This window comes from Eumetopias jubatus, unplaced genomic scaffold (assembly GCF_037043125.1).
Source record: "Eumetopias jubatus isolate StellerSeaLion01/CBP00866 unplaced genomic scaffold, mEumJub1_p1.0 scaffold_8, whole genome shotgun sequence".
Lineage (NCBI taxonomy): Eukaryota > Metazoa > Chordata > Mammalia > Carnivora > Otariidae > Eumetopias > Eumetopias jubatus.
The window spans coordinates 92,649,247-92,677,237 of NW_028274814.1; the positions used below are offsets into that span (position 1 = coordinate 92,649,247).

A 27,991-nucleotide genomic window follows, 5' to 3' on the forward strand; every position below is an offset into this window, starting at 1 on the left:
TGCTTTCAATCACTTTTTATTAACTGCTTCCAAAAAGCGCAACAGGTGCAGGAATAGGTTGATGACATCCAAGTAGAGGCTGATGGCAGCTAACACATACTCTTCAGGTGACAGCCTATGCATCAGTGAGTGTGTGTCATAGATGATGAATCCACAGAAAAGCAGGGCTCCCACAGCAGCCAAGACCAACTCCATTGTTTGACTATAGAAAAATAACTATAGGCAAGAAGTTAATCAGTTTATATTTAAGAACCATATTAAGCATACTTAAGTTACTTGCTCTTGAGTTACATATGCTATATACATATTTAATGCTTTACAACTTGGAATGCAAATGTTAAAATTAGAAAAAGGCAAGGCAGATCCATCCTCATTTCTATTGGATGAAAGGATGAATGGATCAATCAATGGATATCCTCCTTTCTATTAAATTACCCACAACTTCGAACAGTAGCATTCCAAATATAAATTATTTAAAAAAAACATTCCTTTTTCAGAATTATATGTGCCACTGGGAGGTTAGCAATTCCAAGTGAGGGCCTCCTTCTCTGTAATTTAAGTCATATGTTCATCTTTCTTTTAATCAATAATATTAACCTAAGACCTTGATTTTTTTTAAGATAATTTTTTAATCATTCTATATACAAATATTCCAGATAATTATAACTAAGTGTCCTATCATAAGAGTACCTCTTACAGCTTTTCGAGATTATTTATATTGACATGGCCAGAATTATATTTCAAGTTACTATTTTAAAAACAACTTACCTTCAAGATTCCTGACAAGCACAAAATCCACAAAACAGCAAACAGTCTATAAAAACAAAATATTAGTAATTTAGAATAGTGTTCCTTTACCAACTATGTAAACTGATGCAACATTTTCTGAGGAAATAAATCCATCCTGATAATTGCCAAAGAATAAGTAAAATATAAGAGTTCATAAACATACAATGAATACTGTAGAATACTCAGAAATTGAAAAAAACAGCCATCTACTCAACATTTGTTTTTATGGTGAACAAAACTAATTGAAAGTACCGTCTTTAAAGTTTTTAACCAGAACACAAAGAAAATATTGATATAAGCAGAAATATCACTAGAAGCATTTTAAGACAGAGACCTGTAAGACTTTTAGAAAATATACACATGAACAAATGAAACATAACTGCAGTTTTAAACCAAATAACAATATCAAATTAGTCTGTGAACATGCATATCTATTAAAGTTCCCAATGTACTCTGTATTTTATTCTAATGTATTATAGAAATTAATATGTGCAAATAAAAAATTTGCCACTGCTATAATTTTATGAGTTACCATTCATACATATTATATATAATGTATAGTTATGTATTATAACATAAAGTATAAATATATGACAAAGGACATCTAAGCAGTCCAGTCCTTTGTTACCAAATATGAGACTTACAAGCCCAAACACACATCTGCTGCTTCAGGCCACAAGAAGTACTGGGGTCAAATTTACCCTCTCTCCTTAAATAAAAACCACACAAAACATATGACTGAACAGCAAGCAGCACAGCACAGTAATTCCTGAGATAAGGGAAGTGAAGGAGGTAAGCTCTGTAACTGACCCAGCTAGAAAGTGTTTCCAGACCAAAGCGTGCCAACAAGAACCCATATGAAGCCCCCCGGTCTCCCTGAGTTGAAGTGGTAAGAATTCAGAGGTCAGAGAGGCCATGGTGGCTAGAATTTGTGGAGCAAAGTTCCAGAAAGGAGGGATCCATAAAGAGAGCTAGCTAGCTCTGGTGATATGCAGAGAATTCCCTTCCAGTCTTTAGCTGAGCACAGATCAATGCATACATATGAAGAAGTGACAAAGGCTGGGGGAAGAAACACCATGGAGAAGTACAATCCTCAAAGCCCACACAGGGCCAGGAATAGTTCACATTCACCCCAGCCAAAGTGGAAAGACTCCTAAGACATGGGGCTTTGAATAATTCTTGGAAAGGTACTGTCCCAACAGTGCGGCCAAATTAGCCCTAACCTAAATGCTACTCTGGACCCACCTAACAAGGGCTTAAAAGCAAGCGTCAAAAGGTTCAGACAGTTTCCAAGGAACTTAACAGCTTACTAGAAGAATAAAACCAAAATATTTAAAGGAAAACAAAAAAAAAAATTCACCACCCAACAATTTAAAACTTACAATGGCCAGCATCAAATAAAAAATTATAAAGGCATGCAAAAGAACCAGGAAATATGACCTATAACAATGAGAAAAATTAATCAATAGAAACAAATTCAGAAGTGACACAATGATAGAATTAGTAAACAATGACATTAAAAAAACATATTCCGTATGTTCAAGAAGGTAGAGGAAAGCATCACTATGAAAAGAGAAATGGAAGACATATATTTTTAAAAGACACAAATTAAACTAATTTTCCACAAATGAAAAATATATTGTCAAATGAAAAATATTCTGGCTGAAATTAACAGATTAGAGACACTGAAGAAGAAAAGATTATCAAACTGAAAATAGCAACAAAAACTAACCAAAATGAATCACTGAGAGAAAATTGGGGAAAAAAAAATAAACTGAGCAACCATGAAAGGTAGGACAACATCAAGAAGCCTGACATGTATGTTGAAGTCTCAACAGAGAAGAGAAAGGGGATACATAAAAATGTTTGAAGAAACAATTCCTGAAAATGTTCCAAATTTGATGAAAACTTTTTCAAATTGGTAAATCCAAGGAGCAGAAGAAATATGAAAAAACCACCAAGGAATATCATAATCAAATTACCAAAAATGTTAATCAACTACTGAGAAAATATGAAAAGTAGCTGGAGGATAAAAGATATTATGTACAGAGAACAAAGATAAAGACAAAAGACTTCTTGTCAAAAATACATAAACCAGAATACTAAAAAAACAAAAAACCTAGAATCCTACACTCAGCAAAAATAACATTCAAAAACAAAGGTGAAATAAAGATTCTTTTCAGACATGCAAAAGCTGAGAATAAGACACTAGCACTATAAGAAATATTAAAAGGGGACACCTGGGTGGCTCAGTTGGTAAGCGTCTGACTCTTGGTTTTGGCTGACTTTGGTTTTCATCTCAGGGTCACGAGATTGAGCTTCTCACTACGCAGATTCACTCTCTCCCTCTTCCTCTGCCCCTCCACTGCCCCCCCACCCCCGCTTGTGTGCACGTGTGCTCTGCTCCCTCTCTCCCTCTCTAAATAAATAAAATCTTTTAAAAATAAAATAATATTAAAAGGAAATCACTCAGGCGGAAGGGAAATATAAGATGGAAATTTGGATTGACACAAAGAAATGGAGAACAGAAATGACAAAGATGTGGGTGAACATAAGACTTCATTTATTTTTAAATCTCTTTAAAGGATAATTCAGTGTTTGGAACAAAAGTAATAATATATTATGAGGTGTATAACTTATGTGGAACTAAAAGTTATAGCAACAGCACAAAGGTAGGGGAGAGGAGATGTTTAACTATGCTCTACAGGAAATGGTTTGTTATTTAGAGGTAGACTATGATGATTTAGAGATGTATACTGTAAGGGCGCCTGGCTGGCTCAGTCCCTGGAGCATGCAACTCTTGATCTCAGGGTCATAGGCTCAAGCCTGATGTTGTAGAGAGTATTTAAATAAATAAATAAACTTAAAAAAAATCTGGAGTAAGAAGAAGGAAGGAAGGAAGGAAGGAAGGAAGGAAGGAAGGAAGGAAGGAAGGAAGGAAGGGCAGGCAGTATACTGTAAAACCTAGTGTAACCCCTATGTAAAAGAGCTATAGCTAAAAACTAATAAAGGAGATAAATCAAATCAAATAATCCAAAGGGAGGAAAAGAGGTACAAAGAACAGATGAGACAAACAGAAAGAAAACAAATGGCAACATAGTAGGCTTAAACCCAACCAGATCAATAATCACATTAAATGTCAATGGTCTAAAAACTCTAATTAAAGCAGAGATGGTCAGATTGGATTAAAAAAAAAAAAAAAAAAGCAAGAGCCACCATATGCTGCCTATAAGAAAACTGTTTTAACTGTAAAGCCACAAAGAAGCTAAAAATAAAAGGATGGAAAATGATAGACCATGTTAACACAATCAAAAGAAAGCTGGGGTAGCTAGATTAATAAAGTAGGTTTTAGGACAAAAATATTACCAGAGATAACTACTAACATAGAATGCACTAACATTCTAGTGCACAAAGAACATTTACTAAGTAACATAAAATGAATCTCACTAAATACTACAGGACTGAAATCATGCAAAATACGTTATTTAACAACAAAAAAATAAAATCAGAAATTAAGTATACATAGCATTAGAATCCAGTGTGGTAAACTGAAGGCATGGTGACATTCCAGCTCTCAATTCTCGTGCTAGAATGGCCACAAAATTTCCCTGGATACATCTGGAATACCTAAATTAGAATCAAATATCATGCCACCACATAGTATAGATCCTTCAGGATTAAAATGGACTCAGGACTTACTTTTTCATACTTAAACCTTAGGAAAACTCCGAAGCTTCTGCACCAAGGAGTGTGGGAAGGTGGTATTAAGAACTATAACGCATCTAAGGTTTTACCCTACTCACAGGCTAGTAAGTTAGCCTGGCATAGTTTCATGGAGATGATGAAGTTTATCACAGCAACAGCAGTTGTTAAAGAACAAGCATAATAGATAGGTGTTGTGGGCACAAAGAAATGAGAGAGCGAGTAGAAGGCTTAAGAAAGAAAGTCAGGGGGTGCCTGGGTGGCTCAGTCATTAAGCGTCTGCCTTCGGCTCAGGTCATGGTCCCAGGGTCCTGGGATCGGGCCCCGCATCAGGCTCCCTGCTCCGCAGGAACCTTGCTTCTCCCTCTCCCACTCCCCCTGCTTGTGCTCCCTCTCTTGCTGTGTCTCTCTCCGTCAAATATATAAATAAAATTAAAAAAAAAAAAGAAAGAAAGAAAGTTGGACATTGGCATTTAAGATTTCTTCAGTGGAACAATCTCTAGTGGCAACAAGGTCCACAGTGTAGCCATGGCAGGGAAATGAAAAGCTGCTGAAGAAGAGGTCCAGACACATTGAGAAGCTAAGGTGATAGATGGGCCTAACATGTGGTTTGATGCTAAAGTCTTTAAAGAATGAGGAGGTTGGGGGCACCCGGCTGGCTCAGTCAGTACAGCATGCAACTCTTGATCTTGGGTTGTGAGTTTGAGCCCCACACTGGGTGCAGAGGTTACTTAAAATTCAAAAAAAAAAAAAAAAAAAAAATCGAGGGAAGCTTGAACAAAGGGAATCAGTGGCATTAATGAGGAAGACTGGGAAATGTATACCCAGATACTCAAATGTTACAACATAAACCTTATAGCAATGAATTTCCAGCACTCTAAGGAAATAATGAAAGTAGGACCAGGGGTTCTCTATACGAATCCAGCAGTTTCAATACTAATCCCCCACCTGAAACTATACAGGGTATGTGAGAATGAGCAGCTGGAGAGCAGTGTTCTCAAGGAGGAATCAAGTTCCAGCTGAAATAGGAAGAAAAAATATATTAGGAAGTGGCTGAAATACAGGTAAGATTGTTTACCAGAATGGGATTTCTAGAGACTATACTAGAATGGATAGGAAGGAGGGGTGCAGTTGGAGACTGGGATGGAAAGAAGAAAACAGCAAATCTTTCATCATATATACCACACGAATGTATATAGCCTCCAAAACACAAAAAGCAGGAAGCAAAAAAAAAAAAAAAATGCTGCCTCTCTCTCCAAATCACACTCCATTCTAATGCAACTAGTTAAGCATCCTGCACCATTGTCAGTGCTGGCTGACCAATTATATTTTATCCCAATAGAGATTTCTGTTAATCTGGATTGGGGGGGGAGGGGATGAAAGAATGTTTTGCAAGAGGTTTTGTAAAGTTTTAGTGTTGTAACAGGAAAAAGAACAGAAGATGTTGATGATGTGTCCACAGGAAGCCACTGTGAGCTTAGACGAGTATATACATTCTTACCAGGTGAGGGCAACACTACCATTATCCTAATATAAAAAGTATCATTCCATATATTTATTAGTTTGAAGAAGGATACAGGTTAATCAAGAAAGGTCAAAAAGTTTTTAAAGTTTATGCAGATATCACCAACACCTGGGTCATTTACCTTGTTTCTGCCACAAAGAAGTGGATGGTCTTGGTAACATTTATGTTAAGACAAAGACCTAAATAATGTAGGTAAGTTCCATAGCATTCATAGAGCATACAAGCCTAGCCTCTCTAGAAAACTGGGGGGAGGGGGGGGTTCTGGCATTCCCTTCCCTTTCAATATAGAGCAGAAGCAAATGACTCAAAGCCACATTCCATCTCCTTGTATGTTCTGGAAGTGTAGAGCCTGGCTTTAGTTAGTACTCAGAGAAATGTCCTCTCATCAACCTCCATGTTATTTTTATTGATTTATTTTTTTAAAGACTTATTTATTTGAAAGAGCGCGCACAATAGTGAAAGAGAGCATGCAAGAGGCGGGAGGGGCAGAGGGAGAGAGAGAATCCCAAGCAGACTCCCCATTGAGCACAGAGCCCCACTTGGGGATCCATCTCACGACCCATGAGATCATGACCTGAGCCAAAATCACGAGTTGGGTGCTTAACTGACTAAGCCACCCACGTGCCCCTCATCACCTCCATTTTAAAAGACAATATCCAAAGTTAAAGGTATCTTAAGATGACCTATAATGTTAAAGATATTTATCTATTGTAGCCATGAATATATAACTTACCCTGCTCCAAATTTGCTGAAATCTCTCTTAGACTGTAGAGTATATACAGTCAAACCAAGAAATACAGCAGTAGTCAGTATAAATGCTTGGAGAATAATACACACGTCATAGAAAGTAACTGTAAAATTAAAAAACACTGATTAAAATGCATTTAAACATACTCCATATAAAACAGCTTTTTTTCCTGGCATTTAACAGAAATGCTATTTTTCTCCTGTACTACTTGCCAATAAAAATAATTATGAAAAGATTCTTTATTTAGCCTTTAATACTGGTACAGTAAAACCATACCCATACTGCAATCAACAGTCATTCATACAAAATAAGGTGGTCACGTCATTATGAAGCTGAAGAAATGACTGGAGAGCTATGACACAGCTAGCAGGGTTGGAGTTTGAGGGATATGGTAGAATGACTCTCACCCATCTCTGTCCCAGCTTAGTTTTATCACCATCTGTGGTGACTGTCCTTTACGACTTAAGTATCAATAGGGATGACTCTGGGTCCTGTGGCTGGCTGGGAATTTCTGGGCTGTAGCAGCAATTTTAGCAATCACCTGGTTAACTGCATACCCAGTTCACCAGTCCAATCAAAGAAACTAGGCAAGAAAAATATCGGGACTGTCTGGGGTGGTCTGCCATTCACCAACCCTGCAGAGAACAGGAACCAACCACTGATTGCTTTACACCCAAAAATGCATACAATGAGTACATAATTTGGGGTTTTCTGAACACATACCAAATTCCCTTCTGAACTTTTAGAATGAACATCTAGATTGACTGTGTCTATTGTAATTGTAATACAACTGCTTAGCATTTTAACAAAATGCTAAACCTAACCCCTTTAAAGGAAGTTAAGTATTTTGAACCCAAAACTATTTAAGTAATTTTTAATTCTTCAAGGATTAATTTCTATTCCTAAATGCTACATTACTGGAATTTCTCTATTTCTATCACTACAGGATTAGGAAGGTGAATGCAGAAATGAAAAAAACATGAGATTATTTTGCTTGTCAACAATTTCAGTGTAAGATTAGATAGAAAGAATATTATAATTAATGAGGAAAATAATGTTCCATCTATGTATTTCTACCCACACTTCCAATAACCCTGAAATAGATCTCTCTCCTATATCTCTTACAAATGGTGGGAGTCAAGGAGGACAGAGATGGACTTGATGATAACATTAATAGATAGTAACATTAATAATAAGTAAATGTTAATACTTCCTTTCTATGTTGAGAAATTTCAATTTTATTTATTTTAATAGCTGCTATTACTTATATTATGATTCCTTTACAAAAGGAAGAAGTGAATTACCGAACAATATACAGATTCAATAAAACTGGCATAGAAAGGTTAAAAGCAGAAATGACAAAAGGAAAAGACAAATATATTAAACATAATAATTAACAATTTACTGTTACTGACAGTAATAGTTCATTCTAGCCTTTTTTGTACCCCAGGTTAATCATTTTGAGACAATCTGAATTTTTATTGTCAATAAATCATGAATTTTTTTACTTGAGGCATTACATGCATTAAATAATTATAACCGACACTTCCTTTCAAAGATGTATTTGATATCAAAGATAAAGCAGAAATTACCAAGTTTCTTGTGGGGCCATTTGATGAAATATGTGGCTATAATAATAAAGCACAGCTCAATGCAGCAATTTGAGAAGCTCGGCTCATGTGATAATGATAATACATTGCTCAAAATATATTTTATCAGTTCCTCTAAGATCTCTCTAAATTAGGGGGAAAAGATTAGCTACAGTTGTCTTGTTTTATAAATGGATAAACATATATGAGTATTATTCTCATTCCCATTGTTTTCCTAACTCTTTTCCACTTCCTCTAAGCTTAGTTGAACTATATAAACATTTAATTTGGCTTATATTTTACAAATTCTTCATCCTATGCTATATATTTGAAATATGACATCCCATGATGTTAAGCTTTAGTCCCAAACACCTTTTAACTCAAAAGATTTATCTACATTAAAACGTGACTGTAACATATAGAAGCACAATTATGACTTACCAACAAAGGCCACAGTCAGAGCTTCGAATAGTGTCTAAAAAAAGAAACTAAAATTACATAAATGCACATAAAATTGACACTATGTCATGTACATGTTCTAATTTCTAAGAGTCCCATGTGATTCCATATACATCTCTTTTTAGCTTCAGAGCAGCCTTGTGAATTACATGGGACACATGATAAGCCTACCATAATGAAAATGAGACCTCAGTGTATTGAGTGAGAAGACTTAGATTCTCATAGTGATCCTATCACTCTTTAAACCCTAACTAGATTCTGTATATTTGTAACAGGAAGATCCAGAAATAGTATGGGAAATTCCATTTTTCTCACTCTCTGTAAGTAAAAATGAAATTGCAAATGATATGCACATTCATAAAACTTCAGTATCACACACCAACACAGGAAGAATAAAATATTTACATAGCACTTTAGTGTGGCAGTCCTGAAACTGTCTCCCAGTATTCATTCTCTCTTTCTTCCCTAGTAACGAACTTTTACCCAGACACATAGCTAGCTGTTCAGATTAAACAATACATTTCTCAGCCTCTCTCGTACCTAGATCTGGTCATAGGACTTTATTCTAGCCAACAGAATGGGAGTGGAGAGGTGTACAAATACTAAAAGCAAAGGGGTTTGCTCTCCCTTTTCTCCTCTCATTTTTTTAAATAACTGGATGGAATGTGGATATGGTGGTGAGCCTTCTTATGTCATACAATACTTTTGGAGTACTTGAACCACAGCAGGTGCCTGGGCCCCTGACAACTTCACTACACAGTCACACAGATTTTTACATGAAAGAGAAGTAAACCATCTTGTTTCACCCATGTCACATGTAGCTGAACACATATCCCAAATAGAAGATTTAGGGATATTGAGTTTTATCCTCTAGCTTCTCTTTCTCCTTAACTACATACCTTTATTTTGTTTTATTTTAGTTATTTTTTTTTTTCTCGCTTAGCAACTTTATTGGTCCTGGAGAAAGGAAGGCAGGCAGCCCCCGCTTCCCACGGGGGCGTGCCACAAGCTCTCGCTGTTTCCGGTTGCCGTGGATGGGGCGGTTCACGCGCTCGGCGGGAGACCAGGAAGGCCTTGAGCTTGGGCCGGGTGCTGAGGCGCGTCACACAGGCCGAGAGCAGGGGCAAGGAGTCCAGGCAACTGGGGTCCAGGACCTGGTCAATCAGCAGCAGGTCCAGCAGGCTGTCGTCGGTGAAGGAGATCTGGTTGCCCATGATGAAGGCCTGGCCCACCTTGTTCTGGGACAACAGCGTCTCAAAAGGCTTCAGGTACCCTGGTAGTGCCTCCAAGTACTCCTCCTTCCCTGCCTCGTAGTTAGTGTAGAGGAGCATGACGTATTTGCAGCGAAGGTCCTCCACACCTTCATTCACCACATCCAGCAGGGCTGCCTCCGGATGGTCCTTCTCGTACAGCCCAAGGGAGCGGCCCAGGTGTCACAGGATGGCATTGGACTGGTACAGGATGAGGTCTCTGTCCTGGAACTTGGGGAGCTGCCCATACAGACAGGAGGCCTTGAGCGTGCCCTGCAGCCGGCTCTCCTTGGTCACCACCTCCTCCTTCCAGCTCTGGCCCTGGTCAGCCAGCAGCATGCGCATGGCTTCGCAGCGCCCTCGAATTGGAAAGCAGACAATGGTGTAGGGCGGCATGGCTGCAACGCGGGTGGCGACGGCGGTGGCAACGGAGGTTGGCAGCACAGCTCCTCCTTTATTTTGTTTTAAATGCTTACTTTAGGGGCGCCTGGGTGGCTCAGTCAGTTAAACGTCTGACTCTTGACTTCAGCTCAGGTCGTGATCTCAGGGTCCAGAGAGGGAGCCCCACTTCGGGCTCCACCCTGACCCCGGAATCTGCTTGAGATTCTCTCTCTCTCTCCCTCTCCTTCTGCCCCTCCCCCCACTCACTCTCAGGCTCTCTCTCAAATGAGTAAATAAATCTTTTTAAAAAATAAATAAATAAATGCTTACTCTTGTTAGATTTTACCAACTATCTGATAGACCATATCACAAAGGCAAAGCCAGAAGTAACAACAGTAGTTATATACTCATACTCTTGGTAGAAGCACTCCCTGTAACTCTCCCCACCTGAAATCAAGAAACCTATCAGAACTAGAGCAAAAATGGCATAGAAATTGTACACAGACGTGGAGGCAATGAAGGCACCGCCACATTTTGTCATAATGTTGCTGGCAGTGTCGGAAGTGGTAGCAAAAGATGATAGAAATATTTTTTTCTGGAAAAACATGATTAAACCTCACTCTTGATATTTGTGACATGATTTTAGGTAAGAAATCCTACCCCATACTCAAGTATCCAAAGGAAACAGGAGAGTATGAACAGGAGAAAAGACAATACTAGGAAAATGTAACACCACCCTAAAACAGTACTCAGGAAACAAAAGAACCTAAGATTTAAATGAAGAACCTTTCCTATAATTGAAATTTCCAAAGTCATGAGCTTTTCTAACTTGTTCCCAGAATTCACAAACTTTCTTTAGTTTAAAGCAAATGAATCTGGTAAATAGCATTTTCACTCTTATTTAACTATAAATATTATTAATATTAGTTTGAAATGTTCTGAAGTAAATTTTTGGTTAGAAACCAAAGTCATACTGGATAAGAGAGTGAGAAAAATAATTTAAGAAACATATGACTTGAGCCTTACCAACTTATTCTGGTCATATCATAGGATTGGGTTTTTATAGGTAGTAGTTTGGGTTTTCATTTTCAGAAACATCTAAACAAACATGAGCTAAAGTTCCCCACTTATGATATTAAAACATATTAGTAGAGGACATCAATTGAGCAAAGTGGTACTTTAAAAGAAAAGAGTACTAAGATAAAAAATAACAATGAGGAGTTAATCAAAAGATTTTAACTTAAGGTCTATGAAATTTAAGGCTATAATTTTTTCCCAAGAAAATCACAGATCAGGGGTCCAAAGTATCACAGAGATAATCCACTTCAATGTGTTCATTTTACATATGAGCAGACTTAGGTACAGAAAGGCTAAACACCATGCCAAACGTCACATAACCAGAAAGTGGCAAAGCCAGGTCATGAGATTCCACTTCACGATTTTTTTCCACTATACCATAATAGTTACAGGGAAAAAAAAAGTCTGAAACTGACAAATGTTAAAAATTCTAAAATTACTTGTAATTTATTAAACTTATAAACTTGAACTTATTAAAGTTCAACTTTATTGAACTTATTAAAAACATTAACTTCATTCTGCTACTATTATATATGTATTTGCATTCAGTTAAATAATAAAGTTGACAAATAGGAATAAATGTTAAAGTAACAGATATTGTCAAAATACTCACAAATCCAAAAAGCAGGTACAGGTTAAGGGGATGCTTATGTCTGTTTACAGTCAATGCTAAAATCAAACCCAAAGATCCAAGGGCAAACACCAAAATTAAGGCAGGACTGAAAGACAAAATTAAAAGCATCTTTAAGTTTAGAAACAGTACAAATAGTATTAACCAATTTAATAAAATTTGTCTATTTTCTTTGTTTGTGAAAGTAAGAAAAGGAAATCTGGAAGGAATCACACCAAACTGTCAAAAGAATGATTTTTCCTTTCAGGGAATTTGAGGAGTGTGAGCTGGGGAGGAGCAGCAAGACAAAGAAAAGAGCCCACAATGAATGAGGAAGACTTTTCCTTTTTACTTCATGAACTTCGAGCATATCTGAATCATTTTTGCAATTAGCATACTGTTTTTAACAGAAATACAGTAAAGAGTAGCTATTAAACCATAAGCAAATTTTATATACATTTACTCTACAGCTGTAATCTAAATTAAAGAACTTTACCCCAAACAGCAAACTCATTTTTTCTGTAGGGGGAGGGATGATAAAATTGTCTACTTCCCAGAAAATATTCATTCCTTATTTTTCCTTTAATATACAAAATCTATATAACTTTTAGCCATGGAAATAATTATTTTGGAGGTCAGATCTTAAACAAATTAGGGATGAACCATATGAAGCTCCTTTTCTCAGTGAGATTTCTCAGTGAAATTATCCTAGTCATGAGCCAACACTAAGAAAAATTACACATATATTTATTAAGTACCTTTATTTTTCAAGCGCTGTCTTAAGCTTTGGGGACTAGGCATAGATATAATAAAAGCAAAAAAAACCCAAACACTTAAAAAAGCTGCATACAGTAAAAATTCTTTTATCTGAGGAGATGAAGGTTTAACCCTACAAAACTATAAGCTAAAAAGTTCAGAGGTAAATACCATATTGCAGAACATTTTTCTTCTCAAAACAAAACTAGTCTTATTTGAGTTAATAATGAACGTTTTTTACATTCTAACCTCAGAAGTGAATAGAAAAAAAAAAGAACTTTGCTTATAATATGGCCTTTTGATCATAAGCAGCAGCTGAAAATGTTTCAGAATCATCACCTTACCTTTCATGGACAAATGTCCGTATAGACTCAAAGTATATAAAAAAAGAAGCTGTCACTGTAGTTAAGAGAACTTGCAGAGAAAGGATGCTGTAGACTTTTCTTAGAAAGGCTGAAAAAGAAAAATAATTACACATGACTATTTTCTTAAGCATTTATCATATGACAGCAAGATCAAATCTATTCTTAGAAACATTAAATTTTTACATATAATCTTTAAATTTAAATAATGTGGTCTGTAACTTAAACTAAACAACAACAACAAAAAAACACTTCCAAAGAAATCACAAATTGTAAATGGTAACCATCCCCCAAGAAGCATGAGTTAAAAAAAAATTAATAGCCCATAACGAAAATGTTTTCAGCAATGGGGCACCTGGCTGGCTCAGTCAGTAGAGCATACGACTCTTGATCTCGGGGTTGTTGAGTTCAAACCCCACACTGGACATAGAGCTTTCTTTAAAAAAAAAAAAAAGAAAAGAAAAGAAAATGCTTTCATCAAAATAAAAAGAAAGTATGAAACACATTTGTACACAGCAGCATACAACAAAGGATTAAAAATAGAACATTTCTAAACAACAAATCTATCTTGAGACTGAAAACCAGGAAGAGAAAACATGGTTAGATATAAACTTTAAAAAGAAATCTTAATTTCCAAGCAGTACAAATGCTTTCTCAAAATGAAAACTTATCCCTAAAAGGCAAATAATATATAAACTTACTTCTACTCACCTGCTTTTATTTCTCACTTATAGTACTTCTGCCTCTAGTTTCTATACAATAAGAAATTCTTACTTTCAGCATATTTTATTAGCATCCATAAATCAACTCCAAAGCCTAATAATTAAAAAACTGAGTAAAGTCATCTGACATACAGATGATATAAATACAGTGAACACCCAATTCACCACCAGTTTCAGAAAGAAAAAAAACATTGTTTCCACCTCCTCTATGTACACATACCGATAATAACATCCTTCTCCCCTCACCAGCTTAGCTGCTAATCATCTTTCAAGATACAGCCTTTCTCATTTCCCCAGTCTGAATTAAACGCTCCTTCTGTTCCCAAGGGGTCCTAAACATACTTCCAATCACTTCATCTTATAATAAGCCTACTGGCCCTTCACTCCCATTAAACTATAAAGACTAAAAATCTCCCTAATAATAGGGAACATGTCTCACTCATTTTTATACCCAACAACCAGCCACGTGGATGGCACACAATACTCAGTACATTTTATTTGCTTTTATTTTTTTTAAAGATTTTATTTATTTATTTGACAGAGAGAGACACAGCGAGAGAGGGAACACAAGCAGGGGGAGTGGGAGAGGGAGAAGCAGGCTCCCCACGGAGCAGGGAGCCCGATGCGGGGCTCGATCCCAGGACCCTGGGATCATGACCTGAGGCGAAGGCAGATGCTTAATGACTGAGCCACCCAGGCACCCCTTTATTTGCTTTTACATAATTTATATTGAATTTATGAAAGGTGAATTTTGCCACTCAACTGTATTACTCTAAAACTATAGCGGAGCCACATAACTTTTGTAGAGCACTGACTGCTTAGGCAGGCAGTAAAAACATTGTTGAATGACTTTCACCGAATAAACAAGATGAAACATCATCTCTTGCTTCTCATGGCAATGCTCATACAATAAATGTTCTCTTTGAAAAGACTTCCTACTAAAAACCTGGCTTCCCAAGTGAGAATGAAGTACTTTGATGGCATGTCAGCCAAATAACAAGTAATAAATATTCTATAAGAATAAAGGAATTTTCATAAATACCAAAGATTTAATCCTTAAAATGACCCCAAATTATATCTTAGTTAATGTTTCCCTCTGTTACCTTTTCCATAATATACAGTGAGTTTTTCCTGATGTCTTACATAGGTCTTATGGAACATATAATTGAACCAATGACTCACAGTAACACTGATTACCAGTTGTATTTTGGCCCACATGTAGGTATATATCTTGAACGGAAAGGAGATAATCAGTGCTAATCTCCACAACAGATCTCTAACCTACTTCCTTAAAAAGGCCCTGATGTCTGCATGCTGTGGAAGGTCATTTCCACCTTTTTCACAAAAGCAGAGAAAAGCACATATTACTGTCATAGACAATGTTATTTGGGCTATCTTTCTGCAAATTTAATTACAAAACTAAAAGCCAAACTACTATTCCCTCAAGGGATTTTCCAGAATGCAAAAATATCATATTCATTAATTTTGATACCTTATTATGTACCTCACATAACTCAAACCCATTTCATGTATCTTCTCAATTAAGTGGTGAAAGTTAATGTTAATTTTTACTTTTTGGAACTGTTCCACAGTTCAAAATAGTGTATTTAATGTTTATTTGTTTATGTGTGTATGCACAAGTGTATGCACAACTATAATTAAAGACTGGAAGAATATACACTAAGGTATTAATAATGGTTTTCTCTGAGCAACATGACTAAAGATGATCTGCATTGTTCAGTTCCTTCCTAATCTGTGTTTTTTATTTATCACCAGTAAATATTTGAAATAGAAAAAGATTTTACTTTTTTTTAAAGATTTTATTTATTTATTTGTCAGAGAGATAGAGAGCACAAGCAGGAGGAGTGGGAGAGGGAGAAGCAGGCTTCCTGCTGAGCAGTGAGCCCGATGTGGGACTCGATCCCAGGACCCTGGGATCATGACCTGAGCTGAAGGCAGTCGCTTAACCGACTGAGCCACCCAGGCGCCCTAGAAAAAGATTTTAAAGAAACCTGTTCTAAACTGGGAAAACCGGCTGGCTCAGTCAGTAGCGAATGCAACTTTTTTTTTTTCTTTTTAAGATTTTATTTATTTCTTTGACAGAGAGAGCGGCAGGCAGAGGGAAAGGGAGAAGCAGGCTCCCCACTGAGCAGGGAGCCCGACATGGGGCTCAATCCCAGGACCCTGGGATCATGACCTGAGCCGAAGGCAGATGCTTAACTGACTGGGCCACCCAGCCTCCCAGAGACTGCAACTCTTGATCTCAGGGTTGTAAGTTCGAGCCCCACATTGGGTGTAGAGATTACTTAAAAATAAAATCTTTTTTTTAAAAAATAAACTTCTGCTAAGCCAATAAATTCGTCATAAAAATAATCCTTATGCCGATATTCTAGACTACAACTTTTCTAGACCCTTTTTAAAAAGGACCTTAGGGACACGTGGGTGGCTCAGTCAGTTAAACTTCTGACTCTTGATTTCCACTCAGGTCATGATCTCAGGGTTGTGGGATGGAGCCCTGCATCTGGCTCTGCACTCACCAGGGGGTCTGCTTGAATTTCTTCCTCTGCCCCTCCCCCCACTTGTACGTGGGTGCACTCTCTCTCTCTAAAATAAATCTCTAAAAAATAAATAAAATAAAAAATAAAAAGGATCTTAAATCAAATCCAAAGAAAAAGCAACATCTGACACCCATTTTGAATAACTAATCTAAAACACAGCAAAGGCTATATATACCAAGCTCACAGAGAAAAATAAAAGAGCCAATAGGAAAAGAATGCAAGCCGAACAGCAATTATCTTTCAATTGTTTCTGAATCCTGATTTCTCCCCCTTCTACTTTTATTTACCCCCTTTCTACTCAAACTTAACACAGTCAAAACAGCAACTCTTCATTTCTACCCAGATCTGTCCTTCTCCCAGTCTCATCAGTAACCAGCACCAACATTCCCCACACCAAAAATGTGGGCATCATCTCTGATTTGCCTCCCTTCTCCCAACCCATCCACACCTCCTGGAGCTCCCACTCACAAATCACAACACGTCCACCTCTTTGGTCCCCTCTGATATCTTCCTAGTTACAGGCTGTAGGATCTCTCATCTGCTACTAAAGTGCTCTTCTTATGGGTCTCCACGCTTCCACTCCTGCCCCACCTATTGCCCCAAACCATCCTCCACGCAGCGGTCAGGGTGATCTTTTTCTAAAATGAACCATGTCACGTGACTCCCTGCTTAAACGCTTAGAATAAAATTAAAAGCTTCTATGGGGCCTACAAGGCCCTACCCGATATACAACTTTTGCAACCTCAGCTCACACCACTCTTACTTTCCTCAATAGCTTTACCCACACTGCCTACCTCTCTGTTCCCCAAGCATGCAACCTCCTTCTTTGTCTGGGCCTTTGCCCTTGCCGTTCCCCTGCCTGGAATGCCTTTTCCTTCTTTACATGGAATGGTGGTTTAAAACATCCACACTTTTTGACACTCCCTTCAAGGGACTCACTTCCAACAAAAAGAATAAGGCAGAAGTGACAATGTGTGTTATTTCTAATACTAGGTCATAAGAGGCAATTTTTTATACCTCAGTTAAAAAAAATTAATTAGGGGCACCTGGGTGGCTCAGTCAGTTAACCATCTGCCTTTGGCTCAGGTCCTGGGATCAAGCCCCGCATCAGGCTCCCTGCTCGGATGGGAGCCTCCTTCTCCCTCTCCCTCTGCCCCCCTGCTTGTGATCTCTCTCTCTCTGTCAAATAAATAAATAAAATCTTTTAAAAAAATAAAATAAATCAACCGAAGTATTTCTTAAAAAAAAAAAAAAGTAATACAGCTACCTACTTGTTCTTTCTTAGAGGACTCACTCTAAGGCACTGTTTCTCAACCGTTTTTCATTGTGTGCCTAAGGAGCCTTCTGGATATTATTTTCCTAATAGTCCTCCAATAAAATTTTAATGCCACAAACAAACTGTACATTTGTTTATGTATCATGGCTCTTTGGAAGGCTACAAACCATTGTAAAATCTGAGATTTTTTTGCCCTCCACCTCAAGAACCAGTTTTCACCCTCTTGGAGGCCATTATTGGCCCCACAGAGAATGAATGCTACAGCAGAAGCCAGCTGCCCATGTTGTAAGGAAACTCAAGGAGTCCTATGGAAAGATCCATGTAGTGAGAAAGTGAGGTCTCTTGCCAACTGCCAGTGAGAAAAAGATCTTTTGCTAATAGTGGTGTGAGTGAGCCTTCTTGGAAGTATGTCCTTCAGTTGACTTCAGCCCCAGCCAACATTCTGACTAGATCATATGACAAATCCTGATCTAGAATCAGTAAGATGCCTTGCTCTTAAAAACTAATAAAAAAATATTTATTCAGGCCACTACGTTTTGTGCTAATTTGTTACACAGCAATAGAAAACTCATTTAGATTTTGGTACCTGAAAGTGGGGTCCTGCCAAACCAAAAACCTAACATATGGAAGAGGCTTTGGAATCAGGCATGGGTGGAAGATGGCAGGTCTTTAAGGTAAAAGCTCAAAAACCCTTGAAGAAACTGTTTATAGAAGGATGATACCTCTGAGGAGGCTGTGGGTCACAGCTTAAAGGAAAGTGAGGAAAACCTTATTGGAAACTGGAGGAAAGTAAGAAAATCCTTGTTTTGTAGTGTCAAAAAAAAAATTTAGCAACACTGCCACCTGTGGGAACATGGAAAGTAGAAAATGTACCTAACAAAGTGTGGCATCAAACTAAGGAGATTTCCAAAGTATTGAAGGTACTTGCTGGCCTCTTACTGCTTATACTAAAATGCAAGAGGGGAGACAGAGGATGTGATTGTAAAATCCTTTGTTAAAACCTCACAAATTTCCAATTTTGCACCTCAGAAAAACCATTCAAGCAAGAGGGCTTCTGAGAAGCTTGAGGAAATTGTCACTCCTCTAAGCTCACTCAAAGACATTTCTGGGGGTGGCTTATATCTAATGAAGTGAACCATTAAGAATCACAGGAAACTCACAAAGTTTTTTGAAGAATTTTATTGGAAAAAATACTACCACATTATGCCTGTCTTACCACTGGATACTGGGTGTGTGGGTACAGACTCTTTAGTTCCAAAGTCTTCAAGAGGAAATACACTCAGAGGATATTAAGGAACTACACCCAAGAGGCCTCATCCACATCTGAAATTGATTTCGATGACAAAATTCTAGATTTTGCACTGATGCTATACTGGAATAAGACTTCTAAGAGGGTATTAGCTTGCAAGTGGAGAACAGAAAAACTTGTGACCAGAGGAAAGGCTGTGGTAGTTTAAAACATGCCTACCAATTATCTGACACAGACCTTCAAAAGGTGGAGCCTAAATCCCCTCCTCTGGAGTGTGGACTGGGCTGAGTGTCTTGCTTCGAATGAATACAATAAGGGAGATGTGATGGTGTGTGATAACCATGACTAGTTCATTAAAGACACTATGGCTTCCTCATTGCTCTCTAATGGATCACTTGCTCTGGGGGAAGCCAGGTTCCATGTCATGAGGACACAACAGCACCCGATGAAGAAGGTCATGTGGCAAAGAACTGAGAGGCCTTCTGTCAACATCCACATGAATGCCTTCAGCTGACTACAGCCACAGCCCCCATCTTGAGTAGAATCTCATGAGACACCTTGAGCCAGAACCAAGCCAAACCTCTTCCAGATTCCTGACTCTCAGAAACTATGTGAGATAATAACTATGTGTTGTTCTAAGCTACTAAGTTTGAGGGTAATTTTTTTATAAAGCAATAAATAATTAATAAATGTAGCTAGCTGCTTCTCATACATCACCACTGCCATCTCCTTCAAGAGCTCTTTCCCTGACCATTCCTTAACTAAAACTGCTGCCACTCGAAACCATAGCATCTGTTCCAGCACTCTCTTTTCTTCAGAGAACTTATCAAAGTTAGTAATCTATTTGCTTATTTCTTTAGGGTCTGTCTCCCCAGCTCCCCCATCCAAATTACAATTCATAAAGACTGAAATGTTGTCTAGTCACTGCTATACCCTTAATATCAGTACAAGGCCCAATGGTTTTGCAGATAAAGGAAAATGCAAAATTAAAACAAGGCAATATTTTTTACTGACCAAGAGAGTCAGCAAACTAAGGCTCATGGGCTAACTCCAGCCCACCACCTGATTTTATAAGTAAAGGTTTATTGGGCACAACTATGTGCTCCTATGTATGTATCATCTACAGCTGCTTTTGCGTTACATAGGCAGAGTTCAGTAGTTGCAAGAGAGGCCTCAAGGCCCCACAAAGCTGAAAATATTCACCGTTTGGCTATTTGTAGAAAATGTCTGCCAACCCCTGCTCCAACAGACTGCCAAATATTAAAGAGTTTGATGATACTCCGTGTTGGTGAGGGTGCAAAAAAGGTACCCTCATATATTGTTTGTTGAGAGTCAACAGGTAAAATCTGAGGGTAGCTGATGACATCAATCACATCTAAAATGCACATACTCTTCTGACCCTATAATTTCACTTCTGAAAATTCATTCTAGAGCAATATTTGGAGAAATTCACAAATATATGGAAGGACTGTCCCTACAGCACTATTTGAAGAAATAAAAAAGTAACAGCCTAAATATATCAAATATAAATATCAAGAGGAAATGATTAAATAAATTATGGTGCATACATACTATGAAAGCCCACTGTAGTTAAAACGAATATAATAAAGCTATATGTACTGCTGTTTTTTAAATAAAAAAATTATAAATGAAAATACAAAGTTGCAGTAATGTATAATATAATCCCATAGATTATAATGGTGTGCTTCTGAGTCTATAAAATAGTATGTTTTATTTGTTTCACAAATATACATATAGCTAAAACAGACTAGCTTAATATTATATGCTATTATATGTTACATATATACTAGACTATACATGTTACATATATGTTACATGACTATTATGTTACATATTACAATTACTCATATAAACTAGGTTAATTAGTACTGTAAAGAGCTCAAGATAGAGACTTTACTCAGAAATTCATTCTCACATAATTTGTCTGTAGCCTCATGATTTGTGTTTTCCTCCAATGAGCCATGACATTTTAGATATAATATTCCAAAAGTATCTCCCAGAAAACATACACATTACATGTTTAAAGGAACCTCTTTTTACTGCATCTAAAGGCAGTGAGGAAGTAAAAGTTTTGAAGTCACAGTTGTTCTCCTTAAGGCATTAGGTTAGCTAACTTAACCTGCTAAAAAAAAAAAAAAAAAAAAAGCTTAATTTGCTTTAAAAGTGAGGGTGAGGGTGCATTTTTGTTTTACCATTTATTTAGTAAAGAACCAGAGACAGATGAGAACCGGTTTTTTAATACGGATGTAGTCAGCTTAATTACCAACCCAATTATCAGAGCTCCTAAGTAAAATGCACTTGCATTATTTAAATATTCATGAATTATTGAGTTTCTGGTATTTTGATCAGCATTGTTATAGCGATGTGAGACATAGGACGGTAAATCAAGTGTAAGTCAAATTATTTCTTTTAAAAACAGTCTACATATGCAGACAGGTGGAAAGAGCATTTACCTAGGGATTATGAAACCTGGTTTCTAGTCCCCCAACCTTACTGCAAAGAACTATGCTATTTTAGACAAGTGTCTTGAAACTTAGTTTTCTGTAAAACATATGTGTTTATTATGTTAGGGACTGTAATTCCAGAGAAAATAACAATATTGTTATTACAAAATTTTTTAGCATTTATATATCCAAACCCAGCCCTCCACTGGGATTCTATTTCCTCCCTGAAGCTTTCCTAGATTATTCTGGTTCACATACTCTCACTTCCTTCCTTAAATTCCCTCCAGACCTGGCAGCTTAGAACTTCATTAAGTTGCTATCACAGATTAGTTTGACCACTGGCCAACCCAACCAATGCCTTAAGGACAGCAACTGAGACTTCCAAAACTTTTATTTCCTCACTACCTTTACCTTCAATATAAAGGGATTGCTTTTTTTTAAAAATGTAGTTTATTTTTTTTAAGATTTTATTTATGTATTTGTTAGAGAGAGAAAGACAGAGCAAGCACAAGCAGGGGGGGCTGGCAGGCAGAGGAAGAAGCAGGCTCCCCGCTGAGCAAGGAGCCCCGATGCAGGGCTCGATCCCAGCACCCCAAGATCATGACCCAAGCTGAAAGCAAATGCTTAACCGACTGAGCCACCCAGGTGTCCCTTTAAAAATGTAGTTTAAAAAAATGTAGTCTATCTATTAAATGTATATTAATGATTCAAATTTTTCCTTAATGACAGTATACTAATTCAATAAAATTTCTCTAATAAATGCCTTCTGATATCTGATATCAGATATCACACATCTGATACCACATCCATAGAAATGTAATTTGCTGCACTAGCTGCCATTTTCTATCCCTGTCCTTCCCTGAAGTAACTGATTCTCTTTCTTTATCACCTTTGGGATCAGCAGAGACTCTCATTCTCCCTCTGTTATCTATATGGTAGCCAGGAGTTCTAATCCACTCTCTGTTCTTGCAGTAACAGTTCTTAATTACTCTAATGTATCACATCCGTCACTGTCCACTTTACAGATGAATGCAATCTGAGAGTGCCTTATTGGTTTAAACAAACATATAGTAAAAAGCTGAGTTTGAAAACCAATCCTCCACAAACTATCCCAAAAAACTGAAGAGGAGAGAATACTTCCAAACTCATTTTGTAAACTAGCTTTACCCCAATATCAAAGCCAAAGACACTACAATAAAAGAAAACTACAGACCAATATCCTTGATGAATATTGATGCAAAACTCCTCAACAAAATACTAGCTGGCAGAATTCAATAGCAGATTAAAAGGATCATACACCATGACCAAGTGGGTTTTATTCCTAGAATGCAAGGATGGTTCATCATACAAAAATCAATCAATATAATACACCATATTAACAGAATGATGAGGCAAAAACAGATGACATCTCAGTTGATACAGAATAAGCATTTGCCATTATTCAACAATGATTCATGATAAAAAGACTCAATAAACTAGGAATAGAAGGAAACTACCTGAACATAATAAAGGCTATTTATGACAAGCCCACAACTAACATCATACTCAACAGTGAAAAACTGAAAACTTTTCCTCTAAGATCAAGGATGTAGGCTTTTGCCACTTTTATTCAACATAGTACTGGAAGTCCTAGCCAGAGCAAGTGGGCAAGAAAAAGAAATAAAAGGCATCCAAATTGGAAAGGGAAAAAAAAGTTAAATTATCTGTCTTGACAAAGTGAATGATCTTACATGTAGAAGACCCTAAAGATTCCACAAGCTGTTAGAACTAACAAATGAATTCAACAAAGTTGCAAGATACAAAATCCACATGCAAAAATCAGTTGCATTTTTATACATCAATAATGAGCAAGCCAAAAAGGAAAAGCAAATTAAGAAAAAAAATTCTACTTACAATAGCATCAAAAAGAATGAAATACTTAGAAATAAATCTAATCAGGAAGGTAAAAGGCTTGTACTCTGAAAACTACAAAACACTACTGAAAGACGCAAATAAATGACATCCAATGTTCACATAACAATATCAGAAGATTTAATATTGTTAAAATGTCCATACCATATACAAAAGAGCTACAGATCTAATGTAATCCCTGATGAGGAATAGAAACAGAAAAATGTTCACCTTTGGCCCAGAAAGCTGACCTATAGCCCCCATAGTTTTGATAAGGATCAAATAAGTGCTGGTTGCTACATTCTTAGAGGGTCTCATGACTGCTTGTACATCTCACTGATAGTTAATATTGAGCTGAGTGATAATCACAGGAGAAATCTTGAGAAAGCAGTTTTATGAGTAGAAATTCAAATAAGACATTTATGAGCTAATACTCCCTGCATGTACCCTCCCCCTTGAACAGTACGCATATAACCACCAGCTTCATACAGCAAAAGCGCCGCTCTTTCTGCCCACGGGTCCTGTCCCTGTACTATAATAAAAGCACCTCTTTGTACCGGAAAAAAAAAAAAAACTCAAGAATTCTCTCTTGACCATTTGCTCCGAACCCCACATCAATCCCTATCAAAATCCCAATGGCCTTTTTTGCAGAAATAGAAAAATGCATCCTAAAATTCATTTGGAATTTCAAGGGACCCTGAACAGCCAAAATAATAGTGAAAAAGAACCAAGTTTGAAGTCTCACACTTTCTGATTTCAAAACTTGTTATAAAGTGAGAGTAATCAAAATAGTGCGGTACTGACATAAAGACAGACATACAGAACAATGGAATAGAATAGAAGACCAGAAGTAAACCTTCACATATACGGTCAAGTGATTTTCAACAGGGATGCCAACACCATTCAATGAAGGAAAGGTGTCACTGTCTCTTCAATAAACAGTGCTAGGAAAACTGGATATCCACACATGAAAGAATTAAGTTGAACCCTTACATCATATACAAAAACTAACTCAAAATAATTTCAAGGCCTAAACATTAGACCTAAAACTATAAAAACCCCTAGAAAAAAACACAGGGGAAAAGCTTCATGACATTGGGTCTGGCAATAATTTCTTGAATATGACACCAAAAGCACAGGCAACAAAAGTAAAAATAGATAAATTGTCATGCATCAAAGGGCACAATCAACACAGTGAAAAGACAACGTACAGAATGGGAGAAAATTTGTAAATCATATATATAAGAGGTTAATACCTAGAATATATAAGGAATTCTTACAATTCAGTAACAAAAAAACAAATAACCCAATGAAAATATGAGCAAAGTCAAGAGAATGAGAAGCCACAGACTAACAGAAAATATTTGCAAAGATGTATCCGATAAAAGGACTGTTATCCAAAATATACAAAGAACTCTTCAAACTCAACAATAAGAAAATGAACAACTCACTTAAAAAGCAGGCAAAAGACCTGAACAGACACCTCACTGAATGAAATATACAGATAGCAAATATCATATGAAAAGATGCTCAGCATCATGTCATCAGGGAAATGCAAATTAAAACAATGAGATACCACTATACACCTATTAGAATGGCCAAAATCCAAAACCTGACACCACCAGATGCTGACAAGAACATCAGGCAACAGGAACTCTCATTCATTGCTGGTGGAATGCAAAATGGTATAGCTACTTTGGAAGACAGTTTAACAGTTTCTTACAAATCTAAACACTCTCACCATACCATCCAGCAATTGTACTCCTTCGCATTTATCCAAATGAGTTGAAAACTGATGACTACACAAAAATCTACACATGAATGTTTATGTAGTAACTTTAACCAAAACTGCCAAAACTTGGAAACAACCAAGAAGTCCTTCAGTAGGTGAGTAAGTAAACTGAAGTACATGCAGACAATGGAATATTATTCAGTGTTAAAAAGAAATAAGCTATCAAGCCATGAAAAGATATGGAGGAATCTTAAATGCACATTACTAAGTAAAAGAAATCAATCTGAAAAGGCTATATACTCTATGATTCCAACGATCTGACATTCTGGAAAAGGTCAAACTATGGAGACAGTAAAAAGATCAGTGGTTACCAGGGGCTGGTGGGAGGGAAGGATGAACAGGCAGAGCCCAGAGAGGTTTTTAGGCAATGAAACTATTCCATATAATACTATAATGGTGGGTCTATGTCATTACATATTTGTCAAAACCCATTGGATGTACAACACCAAGAGTGAACTCTAACTATGGACTTTGGGTGATAATGATGTGTCAACTTAGGCTCATGGATTATAACAAAGTGGGAAAGGTTATGTATGGGTAGGGAAATAAACCAAAACATGCAAGCAAATAACTGCATTCCGGTGTACATCACAATAATCACATAATAAACTTCTTTTCACCTCAAAAAGTAACCCTTGATTTCTTTTAATACAAAGATGGCAAATCAAGGCTGCCGAGGTTTTCATGTCCCTTTCTACGCGGAGGAAGCCAGGATGAAAGTGGGATGGGCCCCAGTTCAGGTTCCCGAACGGAGCGCACAGCTATGGGGCCACCATGCCCCCCCAGAGCCGCGCTCTCCCTGGGTGTCTCCGCGGAGCCGAGGGAGCTCTTCCTCCCCACTCCCGGGGGAGAGCGCTCTTCCGCGGAGCCCGGGGCGCGGGGGCGGGGAGCAGGAAGCAGGGCTTTCCTCTGAACCCTTGGGGACCCGCGCTCCGCCTGCGGGCCGGGCCCGGGGAGGAGCTGCCGGAGGAAGCCGAAAGCCACCCCCAGAGGCCGACAGCGCAGTAGGCTCGGCGTGGGGCCGCCCGCAGGGACGGGCGGTGAGAACGTACCCATTCGGATGTGCACACTGGCGGAGGCCACGCAGCTGCCATAGTTGAAATCGTCCTCGATGGAGGAGCAGGGGTAGCGTGGGTCGGGGTCGGCCATGTCGGCAGCAGCACTCCAGCAACCCCACCGAGCTAGGGAAACGACACGGGCTCAACGGCCTTCAACCCACTTCCGGGATGAAGCGAGCCAGCCCCAACTAGCCGAGCGCAGCCCGCGCTCATCGATGCGCTCACCCCAGCGCTTCAGTGAGGCTGAGAGGAAGGAGGTTGCTTCAGGTTGTGGCGGGAGAGAAAATGAGTTACGTTCTCTGCGTCATCTAAAGTGAAACTTTTCTCAGATTTTTCCTCAGCAAGCTTTGTAAATCCTCTGACCTGGAGAGTTGCTGAAAGTGATAGAAGCGAAGTCCCGTTCATCCGTCCTTTCAACAAATACCCATCTCGTTCACATAATCCTTCATTTTTATTATTATTTTTAATATTAATATTTTAAATATTAATAATATTCCCTAAATTTCTCGAGCACTTTCTATAAAAGAGGCTTTCGGAAGGAGATAATGCCCCATGAGCACAGAAGACAAGCGCCAACCTGAGAAGACTGGAGTGATGCAGATAGGTTCAGAGGCGGGGGCAAAGCTCAGTTAAGGTAAGATACAGATGACCAAGAATGAGACTGGATAGATAAACAAAGGCTAGGTCACTGTGTACCAGATGTAGAATACATTGGAGAGTGCCATGACCAAAGGCAGGGAAGAGGGAATATCGTTTTAATCTAAAAGAAATGATGATGGCAAATACAGTGGATCAGAGTGAATACTCAGTATTGCTGTCAATACAAATATGAGGTGTAGATATGCCCAGAGTAGTATCATCCCAGGATTCCTTGGAATTTTCTGATGAGTTTACTTTGACCCACCCGCATTTGCCTAGTCCCCACCTTAACCATAACACTCAAAAGACTTAATAAGTGGAGCTCAGAATAGCTGTGGAACTGTCTATTATGAAACTAAATCCTTAAACTTGATGTTGTTGGAAGCTTTTGTCAAAAGAACTAAACTCACTTCCATAAAGATGAGCAGAAAACCCTTACCTTTTATGATTTTCATTTATAAGCATATTACTCATTTTAATATAAAATCATAAAGGGAGTTGTTAAATAGGACAAACTGGAGTTGAGCTGCAAATCCATGTTTTTATTGACAAAGACAGCATTAGGAAAGTTTGATCCCCTACCTCTTACCAATTACATAAAATAAATTCCAGACAGATTGTGGATCTAAATGTGAAAGACAAAGCAATAAAACTTTAAGAAGATAATAATAGAATATCTTTTTTTTAAGATTTTATTTATTTATTTGACAGAGGAGAGAGAGAGATAGCGAGAGCAGGAACACAAGCAGGGGGAGTGGGAGAGGGAGAAGCAGGCTTCCTGCCGAGCAGGGAGCCCAATGTGGGACTTGATCCCAGGACCCTGGGATCATGACCTGAGCCGAAGGCAGACGCTTAACGACTGAGCCACCCAGGCGCCCCAATAATAGAATATCTTTATGATTTGGAGGAAAGCAAAGATTTCTGAAACCAGATACAAACTAGCAGTTAACTTCAAAGGAAAATATTGACAAATTAAACTATATTAAAAATTTGAACTAGTAATCAGATATTTATAGGAGTGAAAACCAAGTCATAGAATGGGTGAAGGCATTATGTAATCTACATAATACTCCTTCCCAGAATATAAAAACAAC

At 37.8% G+C, this 27,991-nt stretch overlaps 1 protein-coding gene and 1 pseudogene across 1 annotated transcript; both read right to left on the bottom strand.

Moving 5' to 3' along the window:
- On the bottom strand, positions 1–26,434 carry TMBIM4 (transmembrane BAX inhibitor motif containing 4). Its single transcript, XM_028110936.2, has 7 exons — positions 26,253–26,434; positions 13,231–13,339; positions 12,134–12,239; positions 8,795–8,828; positions 6,750–6,867; positions 769–814; positions 1–216 (listed from the first exon to the last, which is right to left on the bottom strand). The coding sequence occupies exons 1-7, from the start codon at positions 26,347–26,349 to the stop codon at positions 10–12; spliced, it is 717 nt and encodes a 238-aa protein (XP_027966737.1). The 5' UTR covers positions 26,350–26,434; the 3' UTR covers positions 1–9.
- Positions 8,835–12,095, bottom strand: LOC114215031 (glutathione S-transferase P pseudogene; annotated as a pseudogene).
- Positions 26,435–27,991: the final 1,557 nt, after the last annotated feature.

Coding starts and splice junctions, on each gene's coding strand:
- TMBIM4 (XM_028110936.2), bottom strand. CDS start 26,349: ATGGCCGACCCCGACCCACGCTACCCCTGCTCCTCCATCGAGGACGAT. Junction 6,868..8,794: donor TCTGACTGTGGCCTTTGTTG/GTAAGTCATAAT, acceptor TTAATTTTACAG/TTACTTTCTATGACGTGTGT. Junction 217..768: donor GCTTGTCAGGAATCTTGAAG/GTAAGTTGTTTT, acceptor TCTTGCCTATAG/TTATTTTTCTATAGTCAAAC.